Raw genomic sequence first — 19,333 nt, 5'->3', positions numbered from 1 at the left:
AATTTTCAGTTATTTTACTTTGATTTTTCTGGCCGTGTCATTACCATTTCCATGTTTGTTTTTAATTGATTTTTTTTTTAATTCTCTAGGTCTCACGTGCTAAAGAGAACTGATCTCCTGGTTAAATGTGGGATACATTATGTGAACAGTAAACAGATTTTTTTTTTTTTTTATTTGGAGAGACAGTATAGAAGTTTCTGAATTTACTTTTTCAACTTCATTTATTGTTTATTTCCACTGTTAGGTTTCGTCTCATCAGAGTTTGTACGAGGGACCAACCCCTGCCTCCTGGATTACACTGTGTTTATGTTCATTGTCCGACAACCTGAAACTTTTCGTCTCAGTCCAATTTATTGTCCAATGGAATCAAAATGAATCACAATGGAGGGAGGAAGAAGAAAAACCACATCAAACTTCCATGTCTTATCAGCTGCACACAGTAGGAGTTGTTATGCAGCCGGACCGCTGCACACATATGCTTATCTTAGCCTTGCAAACACTTCACTAAACACACTCGCCTCTAACATATACACACTCCTCTCTGTTTGTTTCAAAGTCAGGCTCCTGACTGCAGCAGACTCCTGATTTACCACCGAGGAAAACAGAGATTGTGGGAAGAAGTGTTTGGTGTGTGAAGTGTTAGGAATCAATGCATCCGAGTTGCCTTTGAACGTGTCAGATGCAGCAGCTCAGACGCGAGGAGGAAGAAAGGATAAATAGGTTAATTGAAATACTAAGTGAGGGCATATACAGGAAATTAAATCACGAAAGTGCAATGCTGTTGAGAACAAAATATGTTGAGGCATAAAACTCTTCTTTTCTTTTTTTTTTTTGACAAAAGATTTTTTGCAAGAGCTTCTCATTTTGGCTTTGCCGTTACAGTTCTTGTTCAGAGTTGAGCTCGACATGCACGTCTTTGTTCCCTGCAGGGTCAACTGAGGCGTTTCATAGCTTCCTCAACAAAGTGCCAAACTCACTGCAGGCTCGCACCAAAATCAAACTCACTACAGTTTCTTCTAAGACTTTTTAGTTCGAGCTGGTACAGGAGATATGGAGCAGAACAGGAGCCTGAAACTTTTGATCTCCTGCAAGAAGCTGGGCTCTACTAGGCCCAACTGTGCACAGCATGCAGTTGACAGTTTACTCACATCGAGGTATCGCTAAGCTATCTGAAGACTGTCCCTCTCTACGAAGAGACGGATGGAAAAGAGGGCAAAAGGACTTTTGATCATCGAGGTGCTAAAACTAGAGTGAGCTGATGGGCTCCATCGAATTAAGAACGAGGTCCATCACTGGCAAAGTAACAGGAATACGTCTGCAGGTCAGACATGATTAAGAGTCCTGGGAATGGGTGGGAGATATGATGTCACGAGCTTGGCAGGGACACTTCCTTTAACGTTTGATTGGATCAGGATTTTCAGGACATTTTTGTCTTGAAGGAATATGCTGGATTTACCCAAGTGACCATATTCATTTGTGTGCGTCCATAATTTTCATAGTTAAATGTGTCTAAGTCTGGCTCAGTCGTTGGGCTGTTCTGTTCTCGTCTGTCTCACTGAAAGGGCCTTTGTAATTGTAGCTTTATGCACAGAAACAAGTTGGTATAGAGTTCTTGTCACTGCTGACGGGGTTTGTACAAGAGCACCGGCATCTCACACCTGAACAGAAGCCAGTGCAGGCCTCACCTCCCCCAGGAGACTGGTCAGAACATAGAGGCACAACGGGACAAAGTTACCGCAGTTTGTGAACAAAGCTTCTTTCCTGAGTCCAACAGGGACGGTTTCTCCTCCTCAGTTTATGCTTGTTTTTTGGCTTGCAAATCGCAGCCATCTCCATCCGACTAGGAGGGCTGTGGCCCAGGAGGAGGGTCATCTGGTTATCGAAAGGTTCCCGATTCGATTCTCCGCCCCTCCAGAAGTTGTGTCAAAGTGTAAGCAAGACACGGAACCTCTTAACGGTTCCTGATGCCCCCGCCGTCGCTGGGAGAGTGAATGTGTTATTAAGTGTTTTGAGTGGTCAGCAGACTGGAAAGGTGCGATATAAATACAATCCATTTACTCCATAAGCTAAGGAGCTGAGAGCTGATCTACCCAGGCACCTAAATCCATCCAATGCTGCCTCTCCAAACCTCGGGGTCACAACCCAAAATAGATCAAGGCTCTGCTTTTATTGGGTCACCAATAAAATGTTGACTGCATTCCACTTTCGGCATGCCATCGCGGCTGCACTGCTTCTCCAGCCTCCTTCAGTGCTGAGGTTTGTGAGGTGGTGGGAAACATAACACTGCATACATTTAGTTACTGCTGTCACCGTAGGTCACATGGTTTTGTTTCAGTTGGGTTATGCATGTTTTCTTGTTTGCTGCAAATGTAGGTTTGACAATTCATGTTGGATTTTTACCTCCACCAAGTAATTATGTCATTGATGTTTCTCAAAATAAGGTTTTATTTTATTAGGTATTGTTTTTTTTAGGAATCCATGAAATCATAATTATTAGTTTGCTAATGTCAGCTCTCAGAAATCAAATGAAAAAATGCTTTTGCAGCTGAAATTTTGGAGCAGTCTTCTACTTTGCCATCTTGAGAGGAATCATCAGGCGTGCAACCACACACACACACACACACACGTGTGTCTTCAGCCTGATACGTGAAAACGAAAGCTTTAATCAGGTCTGACTTTTGGTCAGCGAGGGCGAAGGTGCAAAACGACACTGAGCACAGGACAAAGCACCCAACCAGGAGGAAGACTCCCAGACAACCAGGAGGGGAGACAATGAGACGCAGGTGCAGCACATCGGGGTGGGGCCAAGTCCTCGCACACAAGCCAGGAAGTGAATCTGAACGGACACCACGACGGATGAGAAACAAAGGAATCTCATGAGACTGAAAAGAGGATAAATGATGAAAACAAAGATGGAAAAACACAATCTAAGTTGCAGTGTGTGGCACTTAGGTCATCTGGTTGGTCCGGTATTCCCCCAGCGTTTGGCTCTCGACCAGCTGATCATTCATTTTGGCGTCCTGCTGTTGGATGTGATCCACTGACTTGACCTTCCTCCACACGCTGTCCAGATCTGAGCGAGATGATCCACACAACTTCAGTCATAATCACCTGAGTTTGGAGCGCTTCCACTCTGCTTCCTGCTGACTGTAGCACACCTACACCTTATGGAAAAGTGTGTAGAAAACATCAAATCTAAGAACAGATGTTTGAGTAAGAACACACTCGGGTTCCCTGGACGCTCATTATGTAAATGAAAACATAGGCGCCTTCTATGATCTGACCTGGTGCCCAGTTTCACCAGTAGCAGCAGTCCTACTGGGAGCATTCATCAGCAGAATAGTGGTCAAGTAGTGTTTGGACAGTGTAAAGGTTTCTGTGACTGCTCCCTCCGGCGACTGAGCATCTCACACTGTAAAGCTGGCAACCTTACAGTGGGAGAGCTAAATATATTCACTTGAATAATATTTTTTGCTTGTGACCTTGTTGAGAATTAAGTCATGGAGACAGTCTGACAGTTTGAGCTGAGGCAGAGCTTTGTGTTGACGCCCCGCTGGTGAGTCATGATTTGCTGCTGTATATTTTGAATTTCAGACTACAGTAATTCCCAGAGCAGGAAGGGATTGCCTCGCTGATTTCTCTTCCTGTAAGTATTAAGATTTCAGTGTGGAGCCAGCAAAGTCCAGAGCTGACTCTAAAGTTAGGAAATTACGACCGTCACGGAGACAAAATGTTATCTTGATGAGAAGAGCAAGGATGGCGTAATTGGAAACGGGAGAAATCGGATTTGGAGCTGAGTGAAATTGGTGGATGTGTGTGGTTGTCTTTATTTTGATCAAATGCTTCATGCATCCTGGTAATTCTGATGATCAATACAGACGCAGCACATTTTTTCCCGTTACGATCGGATGCATATCTGCCGATGCTGCTTCTGATAGCAGAGCTCTTTTGTTTGGTTCCATCATGAGGCTTCAGCACAACAATGCAGCACTTATTTTTGAAAGAAAAGAGTATCCACAAGAGCAATGAATATAAATGTAATCGATGTTTTGTGGATGGGCATGTGTCTAATGTTATGTTACAGCAGGTTCGTGGTCCCGTTGAAGCCGTGGAACAGAATCTGGATCACTGTTTGGATCGGCGCCAGCGTCCTGACATCTGATCGATGAGTGGAGTCAGGCGACGTGTGAACGTCTGTGTCAGCATCCGATTCCAGCACTTCTTCTGTCCCGCATCAGAACTTCATGATTACTCAGTACGCATCAGTCACATCTGACTCCTTTAATGGTGGCAAAAAGCAAGAAAGCCCCCAGTGTTGACACTCGGTGCAGGAGCACGCTCACCTTCATACATATTCCTCTGCTTGACTTCTCCCCTTCCTCAATATCCACAGGAATGAGGGTGTTTTGTACAAAGACAGCAGTGGAGACAGTATTTATTATAACCTGCTGGAGCCCCAGGGCCTCCCTACCTCATATTTCATCTTAATGTGTCTTCACTCGCACCCTCCCATTTTTTCCCGTCTCGCCAGGAAAACTTCAGAGGTGAGAAACAACAATAGCCGAACATGTGACTCGGTCTTCACTTTCAGTCTCACCTTGGCCTTATCTGAAGCGTCCATATCTCACCAGATTAAACTGCTCAAATTAGACTGCACTCCTACCGGACGGAGAGACGTCCCCGGGGAGCTGAAGAGGAACGATGGCTTTTCGCTGCAGCGGGGAGTGTGGCATTGGGCCGTGCTGGGGAGGCCATTATGGGCCCTGTCATGCCGGTTGGGTGGGCCCAACTGTGCTGCTATGCATCTATGGTTTCTGCTCCATGATGAGGCCCATAGAGCCTTTCCTGACAGAGTTTCTCACAGGAACTTACAAGAATCTCACCACCGAGCAGGTCAGGTATTATGAAATGGTGATGCGAGGCGTAGGCTATTAGATTTGCTCTGTGGTTTTGTTTTCATATCCATAACATGAATAATAGAATAAATAAGTTTGTGTTTACACCAAAGCCACAGCTGGACCGCCTCCATTTCTCTCTGTTGCTAATATTGGTGTTTAGGCTTTGTCCCGAGTCAGTCGTCCTCGTCAGTTTTGTCATAATCTTGTTCTTATTTAATCGACCACAATCATTTTAGCTTTAATCAGAGAAAAACCAGACTCTTTAATCTCATGAAAGTTGACCTTGTTTGTTGATGGTGATCCTCATCGTGTCTCCTCAGGGGTTTGTTTTGTTTTTCTTTTTAGTGGGTCCGTTTGATTTAGTTTTTAATGAACGTGCATATTAGCTTTAGTCAATTCACCTCCATTTTGGTGTTGTTTGTGCAGGATTCCACAAGAATGAAACTTAATTTCAGCAAACTTAGTGGAGGAGTGTCGTGTGAGCCGAGGAGCAACCTGTTACATTCCATTTAGCATCGCAAGAAATGGCTTTCTGTGACACTGGACTTGGAAACGTTTCTATTTTTACAAATTAGACCATGGTGGCGGGGACTTCATCTGTCCATCTGTCCACATTTACTCAGGCCTCGAGATGGCATCAGCCACAAAGACGGTGAGGCTACGTGCTCTCCGCCAGTCCGCTTGATTTACTCGTTTTTGTCGCCAAAATCTGAAAAATGTTGTCAACAGTTGTAGTCCCGGTTTGCTGACAGACTGAGCTCCGCTTCCTCAAGAACTCGTTGCGATACAAAAACTCCTCATGAGCACTCTTGTCCTTGTAGCGTCTTCGAGAGAGGAGCTGAAACTGTGCAAAGAAGTTGAAGTCTCAAAATGACCTTTGACAAACATGTAAACGTAAGCTGTGGAAACATGGTCGCCATGGCAACCCAGTTTTCACAGGTTACCGTGAGGACATGAGAATCCCTGCCATGGAAGAATGAATATCCAAATGAAATTTAACCGTAATTTGAGGGTCAAATAGCTGCATCTTAATTTGAAGTGAAATATTGAACAGAAAAGGAAGGTTTGACTCATTAACTGACATCCTTCTGTCCCCGATGAGACGCACGGAGGGAAAAAAGAAAATAGGTCTATGGATTGGCCCTTTGAAGTAAAGCAACCTTTTTAAATTAGTCATTTAACATTTTATCTTAGAGGAAGGATATTGCAATATTTATTGCATCTTTCTTTCATTATTCAGTAACATGTTAGAATCTTCTATCAATACATGAAAGAATAATGTTTAACTGGAGCAAACTGATGTAAGCAGACACCAGACTAACATCAGCAGACGTGTCATGTTTACACGCCACGACAAGAATAGAGGCTGGAGGGAGCCGTGGTGAAGAGCCTCTCCAGTCGAAAACCTCGCTACCCAGCATCCTTACACCTCTGCGATGCGATGCTCAAGTGTCTGTTTACACAGGACAGGTACACTCCAGCTGCTGACAGCAAGCATGACGAGTGGCTTTTTAGACGAGCAAGTTAGAATCATTGTCCAAGTTTGCAGACAAAGAGCGCTTTCATGCCTCCTCACTTTGGTCTCAGCAGAAACAGCCCTGAAAGCTTCTCTCATTGTCCAAACTCTCACAAGCGTCCAACGTTACTGACTGGTGGAACAAATTGCATCCTCTGTTTGCCTTCCTGTGTATTCAGGTGACTCGACAGGTGTATCCAGTGTGGGCGTACTCCACCGTGTTCCTCCTTGTCCCGGTCCTCCTGGTGACGGACGTGCTCAGGTACAAGCCGGTCATCGTGCTCCAAGGACTCACCTATGTGGCAGCGTTTCTGCTGATACTGGTCGGCTCAGGGGTCCGCTGTTCTCAGTTGGCTTTCTTCAGCTATAGCATTGCCATGGCAGCAGATGTGGCCTACTTCTCCTATATTTACCGCGTGGTCCAGCCCAGCCACTATCAGAGAGTGACCAGCTATGTCAGAGGGGCCATACTTTTGGGCTACGCTGTGGGTGCCCTGGTGGCTCAGCTGCTGGTCTCTCTGGGTGGGGTCTCCTTGTACTGCTTAGGCGTGGTGACGCTGATCTCCCTCTCCATTGCACTGATAACTTCATTTTTCCTGCCTATGCCTGAGAGGAGTTTATTACTTGAGGATATATCTTCAGAACAGGAGAGGGAAGAGAGAAACGACCCGGGACCAGCAGTGCTGAGGAGGTTCTTGTTGGACTGTAAGAAGTGCTACTCGTCCGTGGCTGTGCTCTTCTTCTGTATATGGTCCGCCACTGGGAGGTGTGGTTTCTACCAGGTGACTGGCTACGTGCAGCTCCTCTGGGACTATAAGCAGCCACACAACTTCACCGCCTACAATGGAGGAGTAGAGGCCATCAGCACGCTGTCAGGTAAACCACAGTGGGGAACTCAAGCACGCTCGATTCATTGGCTTGAAGGCCTTTCCACACCTGGTGTGATGAATAAAGGTGCCAAGAGTTGCCTGAGAATACGCTGCAACATTTGTTCAGTGATAGGAAGGAAGGGGTTCTGGGGACATCTCATCTGACAAAGCAGAGGAGGAGAAGGGGAGTTGCACTGCCTGGCGCAGGAGCTGAGACACCATGGCAGCTTCATGCTGTATTTTAGGGTGTGTGTGTCAGTTTAAGGCCCTTGTGGAGATGCTAGCGCCCTGACCCAGAGCAGGGGGCAGCCATTAGCGTTGTTTACAGGACGTCACAATGTGATCAGATGACCCGTTTCAAAGGAAATATGTCACTTTTTCATAGAGTAATATCCCCATCTTGAGTAAAAGTGAAAAAAAAACAACAGCAAGAAAATAAATTTTATTAATCGCCCTAAGAAATGAAGTTTTGCACCACAAGAGGGGAAGAGGAGCTTTTATCCCCTCAATTATGATCCCCAAACCCAACCTTTCAATATATTCATGAACACTACGGAGGGAAAAAAAGCAAAAACAACAAAAATATAATCCAGACAATAACGACACACTGAAGTTCTGCCTCACCAAATATTTGAAGCCCGTTACCTGACCCTGTTTCTCACCGCACAAACATTCAAACGGGGTTCTGAAAGGTAGCGCGGTTCCTCCAGATGTGTGAGACAGACACGTTTAGGCTATTAGCTGCGGGTCATGTTGTCCCCTTTAGAAGAGGAGGAGACAGACACTTCACTTCAGCTCCGCTTGCTTTTCATAGTTGGAAACAGAACTTTTAATTCAAATTTATTTCTTCCATGTTGACAGTCCAAGGAGTGAAGACAGTTAAGAAGATTTAGTCAAAGGGAGAGACAGACAAAATCCTCTCTTTCATTTAATGACCCTGATATTTTTGGTTATTGTTTTGTTAGGCTCTTTTTTTCCATTCATTTGAATCTCTTTAGAAGTCGTGTCTTTGATTCCTGAAGTTGTACAAGGACACGTTAATACTGGCTTCACCACTGCTGGGGAATAAACAGACAGTTTGGATTTGAAATACAATTCTCTTAATTAGCCAAGAACTTGTACATTTTTTTTTTCTTGCTTCCTTAGTTCAAAGAAAAGTTTGGACTTATCAGCAGAAAATATGGAAAAAAAATCGAAATCATTTCCTAAATCCCACCACCAACCTGGCGACCTTCCCAAACGTTCCTCCCCAGCATGTTGGACACGATGCTCAAACACGTGGGAAGATTTGCCCCCTCGTCAATTTTAACAGCCCCGTCAGTCTGGTTGTCCCAGCAGCTGGCCTGCTTCCAAAGATAACCAGACCGTCATCGCACTGTCGCACCGCAAAGCACAAATTTATCCCGCCGGATGGCGACGACTTGGTGCTTGAGTTTGCATCGCGTCCTCCGGTCCGGTGCCTCCGACTGCCATGTGGAGAAATGAGGAATGTGGAAAGATGCACCTTTGGTTCCTGTAGAAAATGATTTTGGGCCGGTTGGCACTGACGTGGAACTGGAGGAGAACCGCTGATGTTTAGATTCAATGGAACAGTCGCGGGCCAGAAAACTGATTTTCACATCACTTCAAACTTTAAACTCTCATACAGGAGGACAGAGTGGTTACAGTCAAATACACAGAACTGCAGGATAGAATGGGAAAGGTGCATTTGTGGGGTCATGAGCTGAGCTTTTTCAAAGGCGCATACCAAGAATGTAAAAAAAAAAATCCTTAGACCTTGAGATGAGGGAAAGCTGTTCAGCAACACTGAGAGGAAATATTACTCAAATGTAATCATATGGATTATTTGAATTCAAGTAAAACCCACATGGCGTCGCCTTCTTAAAGTAAATGCCTGTCATTTTTTGACTTTTTTTTTTGTTGTTGCTCAAATCAACTCATGATGTTTTGTCTCCAGGTTTTTTTTGTGTGTGTGTTTTCTGAACAACTTAAAAAAAAAAATTGACCAAGGCCATTATTTGAAGGAGGCAACGATGTTTAAGGTTGAGTGCATTACATTCAAAAATGATTGGCCGATGCCATGAAAATATTTCTTACAGCAACAACAACAAAAAAAACCAAGTACCCCTGAGGGTAGAAGCGGCTTCATAGTTTGCCTCTGTGTTTGATTTGCTTAGCAGATAAACTGTGAATGCAGCAACGACTCAGGCTTACTGTTGTTGGAGGAGCTGGAGTTGCTCAGTCCAAAACTGTTTATTTTAGCCAATAACCACTATGTTCTAATCTCCTTACTCAAAAAAAACAAAACATAGATGACGAATAAACAATCCCTATCCCTATATCTATCAGCATTCCACAACTCCCAAAGCACAGCAGACAATGGGAGCAGCATTAATTAGACTATTTAATTGCCTGCTCTCATCCCCAGATGGCCATAGCAGCTGCTGCCATCCAGCCAGTGCTCTTTTATTGATTATAGTACTGATACATTCCTGTATTCCCCCGAAACCAAAGGCAATTACTTTGTGTAAACCACATCCAGCTGTATGCCTTTCACTTGTAACAGCGACACCCAACATGCAGTCAAGCTGTAGGGGCCGTGTCTGCTATTCCCCCAAAGGTTTCTGTCGCATTTTTCTCTATTCTGCACTTGGAACATCCCAGAGGAAAAACCTGGTGGAAACTGATAGGGAAAATATGAATATGGATTACTGGGATGATAAAATATGGGGCTGGAGTGCAACATAATTTACTATTTTCATACACAGCATTAACATTAATAGCGGTATGTCCTGGAGCTTTGAAAGCAACATTTTTGGGAGCTCATTTGTATTGAGATAAAACCAAATGTGTGTACAGAGCGAAGTGAGTAATGCTCAGCTTTGTTCCGAGGAGGAGGCGGAGCTGGGCACCTTGACCCATCTACAGTATTAAACTGTGATTTTAAAGCGTGATTACAACTCATTTGCACATCAAAAATCGACAGTATTTAATTCAGGAAGAACTCTCATCTCAACCTCATCCTCAGGTCAGGGTTCTCCAAGGTTTCCTCTTTAATTTAGTATGAAACTACATACTGCATATTTCCATTTAGATTTAGGCCATGCACTACAGCTAAAAAAAAAAAAAAAAGTTCAGATATTTTTACTTATGACACACACATCAGCGCAGGAGAAACACACTGCAAACATTTTACTTTGGAGGAAATTAAAGCATTTGAACTTTCCGTGTAGGGGTGACAATAAGAAAATCGGACTAAACTCCATCTTTTACAATTTTCAAGTATTTTTTTATCCTGTATAAACACCAAAAAAACCAAATTGCTGTCTCCTCTGAGGCTGTATTCAGTGTCAGCAGAGAGAGAAACCTCATGTGGAGCAAGTTTATCTGCAGTCTTCTGAGCAGATCCTGAAAATCGTCATTGTTACGCTAATTTTCTCCCCTTCGCTCCTTTCTGGAAATTAGCCAACCACCCGAGCAGGCTAGTGCCACTTTGTCTCGTCCTGTAACAGCACAATTTTCCTCTAGGTGGCAGTGGTGAGGCGCCCATGGTGGGGGTACCCACAGGCCTGCCCCAGGAGTCTTTGGAGAGCTCTCCTTCACAGTGATGACTAACTGTCGCAGAGCTGAGGAGCAGCAACACAAGCCGGACATTTTGGCCACCTGCATGTGTACTATTGTTCTTTCAGTGAGTTGATGAACTTCGCAGAGCGCTGGAACTCAAACCGTCAGGAAACAGAGTGAAAACATCACTTTCACCATAAAAGCCCTCTGTTTTCTTCTTTTCGTTTGTTTCGGGGTTAGAAAAACGTTAGCCACACGAAAGCAGCGCTCAGCTATGCAGAAGGTCCCCACTGACATTACCTATTGTTGGCAATTCATAGGAATATGCACAAATCATTGTATGTAGCCTTCTGAACTATATGGGAGCACCTTGACAGGTGTCAGCTGAGTCTGGAGCAAATCACTTTCAGCCAGACGGCTGGGCCCCTGCTGCCAGTGGACTTCAGCTTTGATAAGTGCAAGTTTAGCTTTCATCTGCAGTCACATACAGAAAGCAGGTTAAGTCTTAGAGTGAGAGGTGATCAGTTATTTGTGATTCAAGATGAACCCATGCCGTGTTAGCGGCTGCATCGTTGATCCTCATCCATGATGGGAGGAGCAAATAAACCCCCGTGGAGACTCGTCTGATTATTCTGTGAGCGTTTGACCCCCCTGTGCTAATCAGAGTCAGGGGGATTGATTAGGTTCGTCTTAAATACACTGAGCGGCTTAGATGGTGTTCATATTGGACTAATCGTGCTAATTGACTCGGACTGGATGAGAATCAAAGTGAATGTACACATTTACTGAGAAAGGCTGCTGATACTGCAGTAGACGAAGGATTCAAATCGCTGCTGATGCATCTGCGCCTCAGAAGTCAGTGGTTTCCTTATTTACAGTGACACGATGCACAATCAATGCTTTTTTTCTAATATCAGTAATTACAATAATGACCAATCATGTGAGCGGTGAAGGGAAATTATCTGGAGAGGAACCAGTGAATACCGATGAGATGAAACCAGTAAGAGCGACGACGATGTGGGTTTAACAGTGGATGAGGATATTAGTCCTTCACATGTGGTGGAAGGAGCAATGACATATCAGGGATGAACTGCGCCACCATGTGGTGGAAAGCAGAAGAATCTGAGTAAGACATGGCACCTGCTTGAAGTCACATGTATAATTTCATGCTTGCTTTCATTGCAGCTAAGCTAACTAGCAGTCGGGGGGGGGGGGGGGGTACCAGAGAGGAGAGAAGGCCTCTATCTTCTTGTCTGACTGTAAACATGATGGACAGTGAGTGTTTTTCAAAACAAAACAAAAAGTTGGCACGTTCCTTTAATGACATATTTTGTATCTGTTGTAGTATTTTATGTTTCGTGGCTGCACACAAATCGTCTTTTGTTGTCTGTGAACGGCGGATGTTAGGAAATGGCGGCGCTCTGATTTAACTGAAGGCGTAGCTGATGAATGCTCAGGCGAGTGTCTGGTCGTTGTCCGGTTCAGCGGGAACACGTTACACAGTTATGGCGTGCTTGTCTTCATGCCTGAGTTTCACCATCCAGTGTGAATTCACTCTGGGATTATTTTCCTCTTTCAGGGGCAGCAGCCGCTGTTGCTGTGGGTCACATGTCTCTGGAGTGGTCTGTATGGGGGGAACTGGTCCTGGGGGGCTTCACAGTCCTGATCGCTGGGGCCTTATTCCTCATGGACCTGGCCCATAACATCTGGATCAGTTACACATGCTACATCCTCTTCAAAACACTTTACATGCAGCTCATTACCATCTGCACGTAAGCATGAACGCCCACATCACGCGACAGGCATGATGCGTTGTTTCTGAGGAGACAATGAGGAGGACACGCCGATGTCACATTGACTAATGACTTGAATAAAACTTTATTTATCACCGCTGAGATGAACGCGAGAGGCAGGACTCCGGCTCATGACCCAGAGTCATACATGTTGTTGAAAAGAAGTTTTCTCATGTGGTTTATCTTGTTTCCATAGCAACCTGTCTTTGTTGTAGGCCGCTCAATTAACACCTCCTATTGATTATAAGATCTCTCGCCTCCCAGGTTTCAGATCGCCAGGTTGCTGAGCAGGGAGCGCTACGGCTTGGTGTTTGGTATGAACAGCTTCGTGGGGACAGTTCTCCAGAGTGTTCTCACCGCTGTCGTCATTAATACCAAGTCCCTGAGGCTCACCATCACCTCCCAGGTAAACAGTGGGACAGACACAAAAATTCAGAGAGGGAAAACTGTGAAATCTGAAATTACTGAACATGAATAGAAAAATGAAAGAACAGCCTTTGAATATTTAAATTAAATAAGGATCTCATGAGAATAAAAACATCGAATAAAGGGAAAATACACACCCACAGTCCAAATAACCACCTCTGTTTCAGTACCTCGTCTACGCCTCGTACTTTGTTGTCATCTCCCTGCCTTTCACCGTCAGAGGTGTGTACATCGCCCTCCGAGTGTTCCAGCCGGCAGGCAGCAAACCAGAGAGAGAAACCAACCTGCCGGTGACCCGGCAGGCGTGAGGATCTCGCTGCCCCACGGAAGACATACAAGTGTTCTTCACAACAGTCCGCACTGAGATCAGTGTGTGTGTGTGTGTGTGCATGAGTTAATATAATAATTATTGTTCTTTAAAAAGTGGTCTGGTAAAATACTGGTCATGCAATACTCATCTGTGGCCACTGGAGGGCAATATCTGTTTACTGCAGTTGGTTACACTTCCGTGGTGTGTTGAACTCAACCCAGTTACACAACCCTCCTTCGGGAGGTTTCCTTCTGAAAGTAAATAGAAATCAGGCGCTTGTTGATAATCTCTCACAGCAACTGACACTTCAGTGCAGTGGCATTTTATCAGTGGTCAAATAAGCAGTTTTGAATGCGTGTATTTTTTTTTCTCAGATAAACCGTGTTTGTGCTTGGGTCCAAATACAAAAGGTTTTGTTTTGGTTTTTTTTAAAAACCTCCCATTACAAACAGGCTTTTACTTCCCATTCATTAACAACAGCATGACTTTTACAGGCACGTAGTTTTTCCTGAGGACTCAACAAATAGAAAATGTTTGATTTTTATCAAAAATCAGACCGTCGTGCCTCCCTGACTGACAAATCGATCCTCCATCTGCCAACCACTACATTTCAAATATTCTAAAAAGAAAACATCAAAAATGGGTCATAAGAGGATCAAATAATAACTCTTGTCAAAGACTGCAGACTTCTCTCCTCTGAGTTCTGGTGCCTTTGTTCAGTTTGACCTACATTTGTTTTTTCATCAATGAAAGTGAAGTTGTGACTCGTTCAAGTCCAGTGTGTGAGGCAAGTCACTCAGCTGTGGGGGCGTTGCTTTTTCCCAGCCAAATAAATCACTGTTTAATTGGTTTATTCTATTGTATTTGGGGGGGGGGGGGGGGGGGGGGGAGATAACATTCACATCTGGGCCTGTGCTCCAAACTCTCCCCCAAGTTTTGATGGCAGTTTTTTCCGGTGAGGCTGTTGACAGACGGCCGGCCCAGTGATCGTCTCTAGATTTAGAAGCAGAAGTCTGGATCAACCCCTGTCCCCTGCACGTGACCCGTCCTCTACAGAGCAGACAGCAGCATCGCCACGATACCAACTCCTCATCTTCTGCCAGCAGCGTAGTCAGGAACACCAACAGGACGACTGATTCTTTTGGGACAGCTGGGACTTGTGAGGCAGCGGTGTTGGCCACTGTGCCACCTCCATGTTGGAGGTTCCACAGCAAAATGATGAAGCATAGCAACGTGTTTCTGAGGCCTGGAGGCCCACAGCCTCTGAGCCTGCTTTGTATGAGTAAACAGGTGTACATTTCCCTGAATATAAACACTAAACTTGGAAAAATGACTCCATTAAAATCAGTTGATAGCTGGATTCTTTTTAAGCCTGAAGCTCTAAATCTGCACGTTTGTAAGAATTAGCTCATTAGCCATTTGTGCCGTCCTTCATGAGCACCATGCAGCCAGTCAGAGGGGAAAGGATCAATAGGTGGTCAGATGATGCTCGTCTCGTCACTTCTGACCCATAATTCATGATTAGCACAGTAAGCTTATCAAGCTTCCAAGATGGATGACTGGAGCAGCCGTTAGCTCAAATGAGCTGGCATATTGTGTGTGCGGCTCATGCTAATCACTCCCATCGAGCTGATGACACGTCCCTGGGTTCTCTCTGGTGCTGTCATTGCGACTCATTAGATGTTTTAAGTGAAAAAGCAACATAATTAAAAAACATCTAATCACAACTGTTCTCATATTATCAGGTTCACTCAAATGTAAAATGAAGTCACCTCAGACCAGCGTTTATCACTCATTTCAACACATCCTTCTATTTTTCAGTTTGCTGGTGTGGCGTTTGCCTGGTCATTTGAAAAAAAGAAAAAAAAAGACAATTTTAAGCAGCAGGCAGAGGCGCTGACATGTTCTACAACAGCATTTAAGACCGTATGACGTCAGAAGAAGGATCTTGGACACATTTTACTTGGCATCGTGTGTTCTTTGCGCAACTCACCAAAAATCCCAATGGAAAACAAAAATTGCAGATCACATTTCCTTCTTTTTTTTCTTTTTTTTTTAAACAGCGATTTATAGAAACACTGACTCTCCTTCAGATCTACTGACCCTGGTAAAAACAAGACGGGCCTCATTCGACGCTGCTCTCATCGACACAAACGCACAGGACAGTCCCAGACCTCTGGGGGAGGTCTGCCACCTCCACCACTGGCACGTCGGCCCAGACATGGAAGAGTCCCCTTTTCCCTCTGTGGGTCTTCAGTGGTCAGTGTTTTCTAATGATGTCAGCCGCAACATGCGGGCACGTCTGATGCCCCCACCACTCGGCCCCGCCCTCTCAATTTGATGCATTCATTCCAGGAAACGTGACTGCTAACAAGAAATGACTGTACTTGACTTGATTTGATTCCTTAAATGTTAGGTTATAAAGGGATCTATAAGGAGGATGTAGAAGACATTCCTGGGTAATATTTCCAGGTAGGCGCACTGAAGTTGGAGCGCTTCACATGTCAAACATCAGTGGCATGTGCACCACAGATTAAATTGCATGATATGATTGCATGACATTCATGATCAAACCGCAGATGCTGCAAACGACATTAAGAGTACCTCCGACCCACTGAGCCATGACAGTGACAAATACCCCAACGTCAGGAGTTTGAACTGCTGAAATGGCGTTTGGTCAGAATTGATTTTATTGATTGACAAATCCACCTATTCCAACTACGGCAGGTCAAAATGTCGTCTTTGAAAAGGCCTGATGAGTCTCCACGAGAGGCACAATTCCAGGAATTGTTGTGGAGTGGACGCCGCTATAAATTAGACAAATTAACTTCAGGTGTTGGAGGAAATGGCCAGTAGAGGCCAGAGGACTTGAAGTCTGACAGTTGGGACATTCAAGGAAACGACTGCTGACGGATTCCTCGAGGCGCCACAGAGGGGAAGATGCAGATGCCTGGTAAACCAAGTGGGAGTGGAAACTAACACATACAGAGATGTTGTTTGTTGGGTTGTCTGTGTACCAGGACTCCTGTGTGTTTGTGTGTGTGTGTGTGTGTGTGTAAAACAGAATATTGCACGTAAACACAGGAACTTTTATACAATTTCACACCAAAATTAGCATGCATATTACGTGTACCTTCATTGTCTTGAGTCCTGTTCTCTCTCTGCCCCTCCCCCCCAGTTAGGAGGGGAGGTGATAAGAGTGACCAAGGGCAGAGACAACGAGAGACACTCACTGGTGACCAGCAGCAGACTAGTTCCTGGTCTCTGAGGTTGCTTTCTGTCTAGTTCTGAGTGTAGTGTGTCTGCTGTTGCCCCCCCCCCCCCCCCCGCCCGTTCTCTTTTGCCAGAGTCTCCTGTACCTTTGTGTGCTCTTTTATTTCTTGATTATTTGGGGGAATTTATTTACTTGTGATGCTGGTGGGTTTCATGTCATCTTTGCTCTGGCGTCCCTTCTTCCCGTGTCATGGCCTCCTATCGTAACGCGAGGACTGACCTGCTAAACACGTGACAGCGACTCTTTTCCCTTTGCCACGTTCTGTTTGTTTCCTTGCTGTGTCGTCTTGCCTCATGTCTGTGTGTGTGTGTGTTGTCAGTTTCTGAGTCCCCATGTGACACACATCAGTGCTTTGGCACTGATTTTGCGTGGTTAGCGTAACCGTGCCTGGCCTACACAGGTGTGTTTCCTGTGTTTGTGAGCAGGCACACTAGCACCTCTACCCATGAGTCATGTTTACATCACGGCTGATCTGAACCCCAAAGCATCAACACTGCATCCTCTGGGTCGGGTTGTGCTCGTCTCATAGCGGCTTTGATCAAAATAAAAGTGCATCCATTGTGTGAGTCAGGTGACTGAAGGGAGTCGAAGTTATCTCTGCGCTGGCATTGAGGCCTGACACATGAGGGCAAACATCCTGGTAGGAGATGATTAGCGAACCGGAGAGCTGCTGGCGTTTGGCGTCGGGGACTTCCCTCAGCGCCGTTCCCTCTCCATCAAACAATGCATGTATGCATTCAACACTGCTTCAGTAAACTGAACACATGACATTGTTCCCTGAATCAAAGTGCAATTCCAAAATATTCCACAACACAATGAATAGGAAGGTCATGTGTCAATATCACGTCAGACACGTGGGGGGGGGGGGGGGGGGCACGAGTGTCACCGTGTGACCAGGAGAGGGATGAGACACGCATTCTCTCAAACATATGATCCATCTGGGCAGGTCCCCAAGCCACGCTAAGCACACATGAATCACCGTTGTAATGACTTCATCACCTCGCTAGGTGGTTACAGATGGCTCCATCTTTTTGATTATGAACTGTATACAATCTTTATGTCCACATGACATGATTTTTCGCAGCAATTAGTACTGTAGTTGCACTCGTGTTTCTGAAGCTTCCCTCGGACTGCCCTGTAAGGTTCAATGGCTTTGCTGAGACTTCTTGAGAGAGTCAAGCCCTCGGTGACCTGCTAGCATCTCAGAGTGTGACGCTACTCCTGCTGAACAGCGGTAAGTACGTGACGGTCTGTGTGGGTGTGGGTGGGTGTGGGTGCACGGCAGCAAGTCCATCACACAATGCCGTCTGCACTATTGTGAGGGCTGAATGTCTCCAACACAAGACTGCTCCACCAGAGAGGAAGGATGTTTCAGAGGAGATGAACCTTTGGCGAAACCGGTCCCTCGTGACGTGTCGTAATGACTTTATATAATACAAGATCAGATGTGGAGGGAACTCAGCCTATCAGAAGTCAGCGTGCCGAAACGTTGTTTGTACGGCTGTTTCTTCAAAGGACAAATACTGCAAGCATTCACACCACCATCTTGATCAGACAGCGGTGAACTCCACATCGCTCACTCATGACTGGGGTGCTGGATTTTGTGTGTGGATGCTTTGTCATTCAATATTAGATTAATATCTCTGAGTTATGGTTTGTGACAGGCTTTCATCACGACTGTGTCTCATTTTCAGTTCTGGACTTCTAGTTTGGGATTTTTTTTTAGTTTGCACCAGGTTTTTATTTTGGTAGTTCTTCCTGTGTGTTAGTTTCCCACCTTCTTTCTGCCTCACCTGTGTCTTGTCAGTTAATCAGTCCTCGTCAGTCCCAGTCCTGCTCCTGGTGTCTCTCACCCTATCAGCTCCTTCCCTGCCCTCATGTGCGCCACCTGTTCCTTGTTTGGTCTTTAGCTGAGTCTATTTAAGTTTTGTTGTCTGGGTGGTTGTGGTTGGAACCTTACATGTACCAGTGTCCTGTTTTAAATTGTTTTTTTGTAAACCTCATTTACTTTAAGTCCTGCCTGCCCTCCATTTTCAAACACGGCTCTAGACTTATAAATGGAAGGAGTGAGGTGAAGATGGAGAGGCGGGTCAAAATGACGCAAGAAATTACTATAAAATGATCCGCTGCATCTCCCAGTCTTCCAGATGTAATCGGTGACATTAAAAACATGTCCTGCAGAACTGGGTCATCGGACACGTCATGACGAAAATGTGAAAGAAAGCACTTGATGATGTAACATGTTTTCCACATTTCCAATCACTCATCCACAGACGCTTCTGTCGTGAAGGTGGAGCATCCCTGCAACTGTGTGGGTGACCGCCTTTCACCGCTGCCTTCGAAATGGGCTTTGAACGACAGGGATTCTCCCGCTGCAGTGCTGTTTGCCACAGATGCGTGACATTAACAGAGGAAAACGCCATTGTACCTTTTTCAAGAAATCACGCAAGAGCCGTTTGTTTGTGAGCTGTGAAGGTTCCCCGTGAAGACGGTTGCTTTTTGTAGAGAACATTACACAACACGAGTGACGCTTGTCACATTAGTGACTGGTCGTCTGATGGTATTTGCTGTCAGCCTCTTTTTGCCCAGTAGTACCACAGGTGGGTCTACACTCATCTGTACTCACCCCAGTGACTCTCTCTGTAAATCAGGCCTGAGCAACCAGAAGTTAACGATGGAACAG

The 19,333-nt window shown here is 45.2% G+C and overlaps 1 protein-coding gene across 1 annotated transcript in view; it reads left to right on the top strand.

Moving 5' to 3' along the window:
* Positions 1–14,200, top strand: part of LOC147249455 (thiamine transporter 2-like) — a 77,776-nt gene extending 63,576 nt beyond the window's left edge. Inside the window, exons 4-9 of the mRNA XM_086225116.1 lie at positions 4,085–4,255; positions 4,394–4,893; positions 6,594–7,290; positions 12,427–12,619; positions 12,905–13,046; positions 13,234–14,200. Coding sequence (XP_086081242.1) covers positions 4,702–4,893; positions 6,594–7,290; positions 12,427–12,619; positions 12,905–13,046; positions 13,234–13,374 — 1,365 coding nt within the window. The 5' untranslated portion in view covers positions 4,085–4,255; positions 4,394–4,701 and the 3' untranslated portion in view covers positions 13,375–14,200. The remainder of the gene's footprint in view (positions 1–4,084; positions 4,256–4,393; positions 4,894–6,593; positions 7,291–12,426; positions 12,620–12,904; positions 13,047–13,233) is intronic.
* The last annotated feature ends 5,133 nt before the right edge of the window (positions 14,201–19,333 follow it).

This window comes from Aulostomus chinensis, chromosome 14, assembly GCF_037954235.1.
Source record: "Aulostomus chinensis isolate RoL2024-O1b breed Wild chromosome 14, RoL_Achi_v1.0, whole genome shotgun sequence".
NCBI lineage: Eukaryota > Metazoa > Chordata > Actinopteri > Syngnathiformes > Aulostomidae > Aulostomus > Aulostomus chinensis.
Note: the sequence above shows the minus strand (reverse complement) of the source record. Positions and strands in the feature narration are given on the sequence as shown.